Source organism: Vicia villosa, linkage group LG1 (assembly GCF_029867415.1).
Source record: "Vicia villosa cultivar HV-30 ecotype Madison, WI linkage group LG1, Vvil1.0, whole genome shotgun sequence".
Classification (NCBI taxonomy): domain Eukaryota; kingdom Viridiplantae; phylum Streptophyta; class Magnoliopsida; order Fabales; family Fabaceae; genus Vicia; species Vicia villosa.
The window spans coordinates 250257023-250268251 of NC_081180.1; the positions used below are offsets into that span (position 1 = coordinate 250257023).

At 37.7% G+C, this 11229-nt stretch overlaps 1 protein-coding gene across 1 annotated transcript; it reads left to right on the forward strand.

The window, feature by feature from the left end:
* The first annotated feature begins 18 nt into the window (after positions 1 to 18).
* On the forward strand, positions 19 to 3250 carry LOC131625633 (F-box protein At1g10780-like). The gene is made up of 4 exons (XM_058896477.1): positions 19 to 154; positions 920 to 1663; positions 1805 to 2085; positions 2316 to 3250. The coding sequence occupies exons 1-4, from the start codon at positions 151 to 153 to the stop codon at positions 2550 to 2552; spliced, it is 1266 nt and encodes a 421-aa protein (XP_058752460.1). The 5' UTR covers positions 19 to 150; the 3' UTR covers positions 2553 to 3250.
* Positions 3251 to 11229: the final 7979 nt, after the last annotated feature.

Consider the following 11229-nt stretch of genomic DNA (forward strand, 5'->3'; position numbering starts at 1 on the left):
TTCATTCAACCCCCCTTTGTCCAATTTTTATTTACATTATTTTCACATTATTTATATATCTCTCTCACTTTTCTCTCTCAAAATCAAACTTCATCAAATCCCTAGAAAACCTAATCTCTCATTTCAGATCTTCATTCTCTTCACTTCATCATGTGTAAGCTCTTTCTCTCTCTTCTTTCTCTCTCTAACCTTGTTTTTTTTTGTTCTTGCTAGCTCGATTTACTATGCATGCAGTTTTTCAAAATTGAAGTTTAATTGTTTCATTTCTGTCTGTAATTGTGTGCTTAGATCTTGATAGATTTGAAAATGAGTGTTTTGAGCTTGATTTGTAGATAATTGATGATAAATTGTGATTTTTTTTTGGTTGTGAAATGTTAGTATTTTGATTCTGTTGATGGTAATTGTAATGCTTACTTTGTCGTTTTCGATTCGGAGTTGGTGTTAGTTAAGTTGGATTGTAATTTGAAGATTTTGGAGCTGAACTCAATAGGGTTTTGGGGTTGTGATAGGTTAGATTGTTAGAGGAAGGGGATGGCTCAATTAGATTGTGAGAGATGTGATTTGAGGTTTTTAGACTCTTTTAATAAATTGTTTTTGCTTGATTGCACCAATTTTGACTTCAAGTTGTACTCATTTTGACTTAAATTATGTACTGTATCTTCATTTAATGCTGATTTTGGGAAGATGTTCTTTGATCTGTCTGTATGTTGGCAACTGTTTTAGCACAAAAGAAATTTGAGCTAAAATGAAAATGGGTTGATGATTTGGGGTTTTCAGATTCTTCTAATATTTGTGCTTGATGACTGACACCAATTTTGACTTCAAGTGGTGCTCTTTATTCATATATTATTGAGTTGGAAATATGTTTTTTTGATCTGTCTGCAAGCTGACAACTATTTATTTTGATTCTTGTCCTCAGCGATTGAGTCTCTGCCTGATGTGATTCTTCAATACATATTGTCGCATATCAGTAATGGACGTGACGTGGCGTATTGCAATTGTGTTTCTAAGCGATGGAAGAACTCATTGGGTTATATCAGATCTCTTTGTTTTACTCGCAATGCGTTTGACAACCCTCCTAATGATGAAGATTCTGACATCATTGTGAGAAGAATGGTATCAGCTGTTGAGCGATTAGAGGAGCTAATTGTTTTCTGCCCGTTCTCCCCTTCTGGCCTTGCTTCATGGCTAGCGCTTGCAGGTCCATCTCTTTCTTATCTCGAGCTTCGAATGGACAACCTTGGCGACAACGCGGTTGTTCATGAGAGCCCGTCAAAGTTGGATTGCATTGGTGCAGCAATGAATTTGGAGATTCTGAAACTTTGGGGTGTCTTGATTGAGCGCATCCCTAAATGGGATGAGTTCCATAATCTTAAAATCCTTGAAGTTGTTGGGGCAAGATTGGAAGATGCTGCAGTGAATGCTGTGATTCGGTCATGCCCAAATCTGACAAAGTTGTTACTGCTTGGGTGTGAAGGTGTCCAATCAATTACAATCGATCTGCCATTTTTAGAGGACTGTAGGCTGGATTTTTATGGTCTTGGAAACTGTTCGCTTTCGCTCATTGCCCCTAAAATTGAATCTCTTGAGGTACAAGGCTGTAGCTGGATTAGGGTCCCTGAAACCAAGCATTTGAAAAAGCTTTCAATTTCCAATAGTGCAGGTAGTTGAATCGAATGTTTATAGTGATTCTTGCACTTTAATTTCTTACTGGTCTTTGATTTCTTATTGCTCCCATTTAATTTTACTAAATTATTGGCTTTGTCCGCTTAAGTTAATTTCTTTTCTTGTTAATTTCTTACAGGGAGAGTTTACATGATTGATTTTGGAAAGCTTACAGCCCTGGAGACCCTGTCGATGCGGGGCATTCAGTGGTGCTGGGATGCAATATGTAAAATGCTGAGATTGGCAAGTGATGTGAAACATCTTTTTATGAAAGTGGAATTCACTGGTGACTATGATGCTCTTCAACCCTTTCCAGAGATTGATTTTGTTGATTTTTTCAACAGCCATCCCAAGCTGCTCAAGTTCGATATCCATGGAGCCATGTTTGCAGCACTATGCCAGAAGAACAGTCTAAAACATGTAAGCTTATGTTTGAAAACTTAATTTCCTGCACTCCAACATATTATAACTGTGATTTCAACGAATCTACAAAATGCAGCTTTTGATAGGATGTGTGTTCAAATTGAAATGATTGTGAAAACAAACAGGCTTTAAATTCAAAATAATGTTGATCTTTAAAATCTGCGTGTGTTTGTATGTGCTGTGTTCTATAACATCTTATCTAAACATTGCATTCTTTTATTTTACAGGTTGATTCTGACTTTGTGATTCCATGTTTGGAGGAGGTCTTAATCACTGTGAGATCACCATTAAATGCTGAGCAGAAAATGAGTACTCTTGAATCCTTGTTGAAGTATGGGAAAAATTTAAGGACCATGGTTATCAAGATTCTCCAGATGAAGGGTTCACATAACAGTGCTGATGATTTTTTTGACGAGATTTGCCGGTTTCGATACATGCACCGTGAGATAATTCGAATAGAGTAAAGTTTGATGCAATTTGTTGATGCAGTTTTTAATGCAGGGCGTTTCATGCTGGTTTTCAGCTTCAGCTGGACTTCTGAATTGATTATGACTTTACTTCTGTGGAGTTAATTTATTGTTCTGAATGTTGTTTGAAATTTCATAATCTCTTTTCATTTAATTTTTGAGAATAAAGAGTTTACCTCCTCTCCCATGACTGTCAAAAGCACAGTAAAACAATGTTGTGGAAATTATTCAGATAGAAGTATGGTATTGGATAGAACTTAGTGGGATAAGACTTAGTTGTTGTTGTACTGATTCTTGACTGATAATCAAACTTATTCAGGAGGACCAGAATAATCAAAGGTTTGGTAACAAATTTGTGCTGACCAAGAATATGTTACCATGTGTCCATACTCTCAGAGAAGGAAACTATTGTGGGGACTCTGTAGCAAAGATGGGTGCCAAAAGCAATGGTCCTTTGGTGTTTCTTGATCCACCTTCTACAGAGATGGGTAGTTTACTGCTTGCTGATGCCATGGTAATGAGTTTGTTAGGCATTAAGTCCTAGTTTCTGTCTTTCTTTTTGCTTTTTCTTGTTGTAACAAAAAATAATTGAGTTTCAATTTATATTTGGCACTTTGTCCAGCCCATATTTTGAACTTACTGTTTATGACTTATAATTTATAAGTTCATGTTTATTTAAAAAGTTTGTTTGGAAATTGTTTTTTCTCATAAGCTTATAGCTTTTCTTTTTCAACTGATTTATAGTTTTTTAATAAGCTAATTGAAATAACTTATAATTTAACTTATATCTGATTATTTTTCTCATAATTTTATCTTGATTATCTTAATTAAAATATTAAATATTAATTAAACATATCTATTTTATGTTATTTTACATTTATACATTATTTTAGTTGTTGTTTCACTAAACACTATAAACTTGTATTGATATATTTATGAAGGGCTCACTATGGGAGATGTAGGAGACAAATGATGTAGCATCTTGTTCATAGCGTCTTTTTGATCGCTAGTTTTTTAGATAGATCGTCTATTTATTGAAGGTGACACATTTTCCTCAAATATGTTGTCCACTTTTTGGATGACTCGCCCGAAGCGTGGTTAGAGTGAAATTAATCATGTTCTTCTGAATAACAGGGGACTAACTGTCCACTCCCACATTCTTTAGAAAGTGGTTGCTTCTTTTAAAGGACCTAAGATATAGTCTTAGTACAAGATCTAGTCTTAGTACAACTATAAATACCCTAACCTTGTCCACTCCTACATTTTTTAAAAAGTGGTTGCTTCTTTAAAAGGACCTAAGATCTAGTCTTAGTACAACTATAAATACCCTAACCCTGAAGTTGAGGGAATATAATCTCACTTACGCATATACCACATATACAAAAATTTTCACCTTCCAACGCGAGCTAACTCTAAACCAAACAACAAACCTAAAAGTCTATGACAACCCTTAATCATAAGAGCTTGTCATTTATTAGCAAGTACAATTGACGTCCACCATCATGCCTCATAAAACTGACGAAAGCCACACTCATCATTGCTAGTCGTTTGTTTTCACCATCTTCTCATGAGGATGTTTACGTAAAGCTCAAGAAGTTTACCGACAGGGGAGAATCTAGTTCTTGTTGGAGAAAATACGACAGGCAGGTATTGACATCAAACATCATACTGGCTAATATTACTAAAATCCAAGGGAGAGAACGAGAATCCAAAATCACTTTCTCGCATGAAGATTCCATTGGCATTGTCCCTCATAATAACGATCTCATGGTCATCATAGTGCAATATGATAATTGGGATGTGAAGCGAGTGTAAATCAACCCCGGAAGCTCAACAGATCTCCTGTTCTGGAGCGAGAGATCGTCCAAGAATCTTATCGTAGCAACCTGGAATTTATGAGGGAACACGTCGCCTCCATCCAAAAGCCTATAACATAGATGTAGCAGGCTGGGACCTTATACTAGGGACCAAAATTGAAAGGCTCACTCTCACGGAGGACTTGAAGGAAGTCCAGATTGGCCCTTATACCACTAAGTCATCAAGCTAGGCACTTCTTTATCTGAATCTTAAGAGGAATAGGTGGTCACCTTATTGAGGAGGAATCTTGATTTGATCGCTTGGGCCCTTTTTGATATGTCAGACATAGATACAAGTGTGGTGTGCCACCGCCTCACCATTAATCCCATCGTGAAACCAATATCTCAAAGGAAACTTAAGGTAGGCAAGGAGAAGATAACAACCATTTATGTAGAGATGCATAAGCTAATAAGCACAAATTTTATAATTGAGGTAAAATATCCATCTTGGTTAGCTAATGTGATTTAGTAAAGAAGTCATCAAACAAATGATGCATGTGCGCCGATTTCACTGACCTTAACGTTGCATTCTCTGAAGATTTGTATCCCTTAACTAACATGGATCGCCGAATTGATAGATCTTTAGGCTACAAAACATCGAATTTCATGGATGCCTACTCTAGATACTACCAGATTAAGATGGATCTCGTGGATGCATCCAAAACAACATCATGTCCAATCACGACAACTATTACTACTGACGCAGTCGGAAGCCGCCCAAAGGAATAGCAAGCGCTAAACCTTGAATGAAAACAGGGTTGCAAGCGCAAACCCTATAGATAAGCTCTGGAGTCCATCAGGAATAAAGAAAACTTTGGATTCTATTATAATAAAAGAGATAATCCTTATGGCCATGCCAAAGGTCTTTAAATACAGAAAACAAATAAACCCTATTGGGCCTTATGGGCCTTTAATCCAAAACAAAATTAAATAAAACAAATAAAATAGAAATTACTTAAATATTAAAACTAAAATTGCTTAAATATTGCTTAAATATTAAAATGCTTTCCGACTCGCGATTTCTTCTTTGATACGCACAATCCTCCTACATCAGTCTCCTTCACTTCTGAAGAACTCGACCCCGAGTTCTCTTCTTGATAAAGAAGTTCATCTGGCAGCTAGCTATACTTGTAAGTACCAACTGAAAACCTCCTTACGCCGAAATGCCATCACATCTTCTCCCACATTGAAAACTTTAACTTCCATGTGTTTATCTCGCATAGGAGGCAAATCGTTTGCCAGCTCATCTGCGGTCAACTCCTTGAAATCCTTTAGGATCCGTAGCAGTTCTTCTGGAATTGTTTCCTCCTTTACAGCATTCATCAACCCTTTGATCACCACTGGACAGAAACATTCAGTTTCTTTTACAGCCTCATTAAGCTCCTTTTCACTCTGCGTCATCATCAAGAATCTAGGATTCTTTCCTCCTGGATTCTTATCAAAGTGCAAAATAGGAGCCATAACAATTTTATGTGTGCCCCATGTAAACATCATCACGTTATCCCGTCCTCGATAAGTGATATCATTATTAAACTGCCAAGGCCTACCAAGTAAAATATGACAAACATCCATATCAAGAACATCACAAAGTACCTCTTCTCTATAATGTTTTCCGATGGAGATAGGAACTCTGCAAGTTAGTGTTACTCGAACTTGGGAGCCCTTACTTACCCAACCGAGGTTGTACGACTTCTCATGTGGTTTTGTGGACAACTTCAAATAATCTACCAATTTTTTTGACACCAGATTCTCCATGCTGCCACTATCCACAATTAGATTACACACTTTGTTCTTGATAGAACAATGTGTCTTGAACAAATTCTTGCGCTGCCCTTCGTCTTTGGATGCTAGTAACATTCGCTGCAACACAAAATTTACCCTCTCATCAGATTCGTCCACCGCAAACTCAACATCGGCATACTCATCGTTCTTTACTGTAGAATCTTGTCTTTCCTCATCTTCCTCCCTTTCTTCCACAAGAGCAGCGACTCTTCTTGTTGGACAAACATTTGATTTGTGGCCTCTTCCGTTACAACGATAACATGTGTCTATAGCGGGTCTAGCATATGGATTATTTGGCCTCTGAATTGGTGCTTTACCATGCTGCACACTGCTAGAGCTGCTAACCCCCTTATTCTCAAGATTAGAATCCCGGGGTGTTGCATTCCTTTCCTTGTCACCTGCTGATTCACAGTTACTTTGGGTTGAATACCTTTCAATAGACGAGAAATTTCGAGGGGATTTCTCCATCAATTCTGCCTTCAAAGCCAAACTGGATGCTTCAGCTACGGTCCATACAGTCTGTAAACCCATCTTCTCCTGCAAGGATCCCTTTAGGCCACTGATGTATCGAGCCACTTTTTGGCTTTCTGATTCTCCCAATTCATTGCGCTCAGAAAACCGCAAGAACTCAGCTGTGTATTCAGTCACGGTTCTCTTGCCCTGAACACACTCGATGTACATCTTATAAAGAATCTGCTTATAATCCTCCGGTAAAAACCGCTCTAGCATCAATTGTTTCATTCTTCTCCAAGTTCTGACTGGCCCCTTTCTTTGTCTCTGCCTTTGAACAACAAGTTTATCCCACCAGACAGCTGCAGTACTTTTAAGCCTGATCGCAACCATCTTGACTTGCTTGTTCTCGGGGACACCCATAACGTCGAAGAACCTGTCGACGTCGATCTGCCAATCAAGAAACTCCTCCACTCCCATAGTTCCGTAGAACAATGGAATATCAGCCTTCACTCGATAGTCATGGTTGTTCTGTAGATTCCCACGATTATCTTCTTCATTGTAAGGTTCTTCTTCATCAGAACTCGAATCTTCGACACAGTTTCCACCCCGTAGAACCCTAATCGGTTCCCCTCTCCTGTCTCTTCGCCGATTCCCATTGTCGGCGTTGTTCGCCTGATTTGCTAAATTCGCCATCTGTTCAGTCAAAGCAGTTAGAGCCGCGGTAAAAGCCGTGGTAATTCCCTCAAGATCTGCTTTGGTCACCGGTTGGTCCGCCATAGTTGTCAAGCTACGAAAAGAACAGGAGAAAACCTGCTCTGATACCAACTGACGCAGTCGGAAGCCGCCCAAAGGAATAGCAAGCGCTAAACCTTGAATGAAAACAGGGTTGCAAGCACAAACCCCATAGATAAGCTCTGGAGTCCACCAGGAATAAAGAAAACTTTGGATTCTATTATAATAAAAGAGATAATCCTTATGGCCATGCCAAAGGTCTTTAAATACAGAAAACAAATAAACCCTATTGGGCCTTATGGGCCTTTAATCCAAAACAAAATTAAATAAAACAAATAAAATAGAAATTACTTAAATATTAAAACTAAAATTGCTTAAATATTGCTTAAATATTAAAATGCTTTCCGACTCGCGATTTCTTCTTTGATACGCACAATCCTCCTACATCAACTACAAAGTCATGCCTTTCGGGCTAAAGAAAGCAAACACCACCTACCAGAGACTCATGGACGTGGTGTTCACATAACAGTTAGGGCGCAACCTGTACGTCTATATTGAGGATATGATAGTCAAAATTGTGAAAGGAGAAAGTCAAACAATAGACTTAGAAGATATCCTAGGACCAGTCAGGGACTACAACATGCGCTAGAATCCTGCCAAATGCTCATTTAGACTGCAAATGGGAACATTTCTTGGTATTATGTTAACCAAGGGAGGCATAAAGGTAAACACAAACAAGTTTCAGACCATCATTGATATGAGGAGCCATTCCAATGTTAAAGAGGTTCAGCAACTAATAGGACACTTAGCCGACCTGTCTCATTTTCTTTCTTGTGCATGTGACAAGAGTTTTCTTTTCTTTGATGCTCTAAAGAAAAGGAAAGGTTTGAATGGACACGCGAATGTGAGGAGTCATTCTCAAACTTAAAGGCCTTTCTGCCATCGCGGCCCATCTTGACACACCCTATAACACGTTCTCAATTTTACCTTTATCTATCTGTTACCAACTAGGCGATGAGCATATTACTCGTCGAGGAAACATATAAGGTGGAAAGACCCATCTATTTTGTGAGCAAGGTGTTTAACTGCGTTGGGGTTTGATATAAGAAGATTGAGAGGCTGGCTCTCGTGGTCGTGATAACTGCAACAAAGCTCTCACCCTATTTTCAGGAACATAGGGTAATGGTAAAACAAATTACCCCATTCGACAGGTCCTAAATAGATAATATGTAGTAGGTAGAATGGTATCTTGGTGATAAGTTTCAAAATTATGTAAAATACATAAGCACTTATTGACTTATTTTATAAACAATCAATATGAAAAAAAACCCAACATTTCATTAATGAAAAGTATTAAAACACTTGTTTGAATTTTTTACTTGCACATTTATCAAATATAGGTGAAATGGGCTGAAAAACCACCAAGAAACACACAAATACATTGCCAAGACCATTTTTCTGCAAGCAAAGCTCACTAGGCCAGGTCCATGGGCGCGCTAGGCGAGCACAAGCGAGAGAAGACTTCAAAGCTAAGTAACTTCATAGCGAAGAACGGTTTTGTGCGCTAGTCGAAGATGGGTGGTGCGTCTAATGAGCTAGAGGGTTAGGTTAGTTGTGTAACACCCCTTTTCTAACCCAAAATATAACATACAATCTCACACAGTAATTATGCATAAGGAAAAAGGGCGCCACATGTTGATTTCCATAAAATGAAAATCTCAAAATAACACGCATACAACATTCATAATATGCAAAGATCATATTGTAACACAATAATGTAAATCTCATGCTTCCATACTTTATGCATAAATGCTTGCTAAAAACAAAAGAATTGCTATCACATAAATTCAATGAATATGTCCCATACCATATTCATCTACCAATTCAAAGTAACATTCACATCTATGCTACTTGAATTCACAAAACTAGGCTACAAGGCCTTTAAAACAACATATTCAAATGTTAACACATACATCCAAAGTATTCAACAAAACATAACAATAGCAATGTTCAAAACATAAGCATAAGTCAACGAAATCCCCCCAAGTATTACATGACCAGAGCATATGACTCGCTACCTAATCAAATAACAAAACTAGGAGCTCTTCGGCTAAGCCACGAACAAGCAACTACTCGTCTGAACTTGTACGTTACCAACAAAGGGTAACATTCAAACAGAAGGGTGAAAATTCAAATTATCATAGAAAATATATAATGGGAAATGCAACATAAACAAGCATAGGGTGCATGGTGCATCTCCGGTCTGGGGTCCTTGGATATGAGCGCTAGGAATAGATCAACGGCTCATGGTTGAAGGCTCACGGTGGTCTTGCGTATGTGCACAATGCCGGATCTGCAATGAACCAAAGGGGAAAATAATGGAAAATTACAAAACACGTCTCTCCTGGGTATCGAACCCAGGCCTTGAACGAAACACCAATCTCCTTTGCCAATTGAGCCACGTTTTTATTCATTAATAACCCTGGTTAGTAAAATATAAATATAACAAAAAGTAAATAAATGGAATTTTTAAAGGAATAGTCAACACATGGGCCCAGGGCTTCTAGCGTGAGCTAATAAGAGTTGAAGAGAGGAAGCAGCCTTTGTTGACCGGCTAATGGACTCTTGCCACGCATGCGGAGAACAATTCAATGGTTGACTGGCCAACCAAATAACGCCGCGTGTGGCATGTTACTATTCATCATCCCTGCCAATGCTTCGTTGCCACTATTCTTCTAATTACATGCGGATCCTGTTGCCTTTTTTTCTGCAGCAAACTTGTGAATTCAAAACTAACCAAAAACGCATGATAAATTAACAAGAAAGGTATGGGTCAACTGGAAATTCCATCCTGAATGCAATGGTGATGCTCGTTTGGCTTAAAATTCGCTGTAGCTATGAACACCTTCTTCTTGCCCTAGCCATGGTGAATTGCGATTCTGGCGTAAAAGCTTTGCGTTAATGGCTCAAAGGTGCTTTAAACGGTACTAGGAACTCGTACATGTGGTTAGTTGGAGACGAAACATGGTAAATCATAAGATATAAAAGTCATAACTTGGATGAATATGCATAACATGATATGAATGTTCCAAGCGTTACATGACTTAAATAATGGTGGATTCTTACTCTATATTACCTATGGAGTAGATTGAGATGATTAGCTTGCTCTGAAAATTACTTGGATGGTGAACACGAGTTTCTCTTTTTTCTTTGAAATCTTGCACCTTTGAAAACCTAGCTCTTCACCTCCTTTTTTCATCCTTTTGTGGTATGGAATTGTTATGTATATATAGTGGGATGATTTAGGTTAAAAAAATAGAAAGAAATCATGCCCTTGAAAAGATTGAAATTTGATTTGAATTAAGTTCAAAATTTCTATTTTTGCACCATATCTTTCCTATCATCAAACCAATGAATTTTAATGATTTAAATTATATATTGTATTCATGATTTGATTGGAAAAATAATCTTTGAGAATTCCTTGAATATCTCCATTATTTATTTAATTAAATTTGATTTTTAATGGATAAAAATAAAAAATAAATAAAATAATAATGCATGTATGGGCTTATTGGTCGTGGACCATGTTAGAAACAAGTTCCCAACATAAAAAGATAGGCCCATTTGGAAGAAAATCCATTTTGCTCAATATTGACTTCATGCACTTTCTCCAAAATTGGTCAACTTCATCAATGCATAACTCTCTCAATTTTTATCATATGGAGATGATCTAGGACTTTTTGGAAAGCCCAAGATGTCCTCTACAAGCCATTTTAGAACCGTTTTTGCATTTCGAGATTTTATCTTGATGATATGGCTCCTGACAAAAAAACAGCTTTTTACGAGCTTCT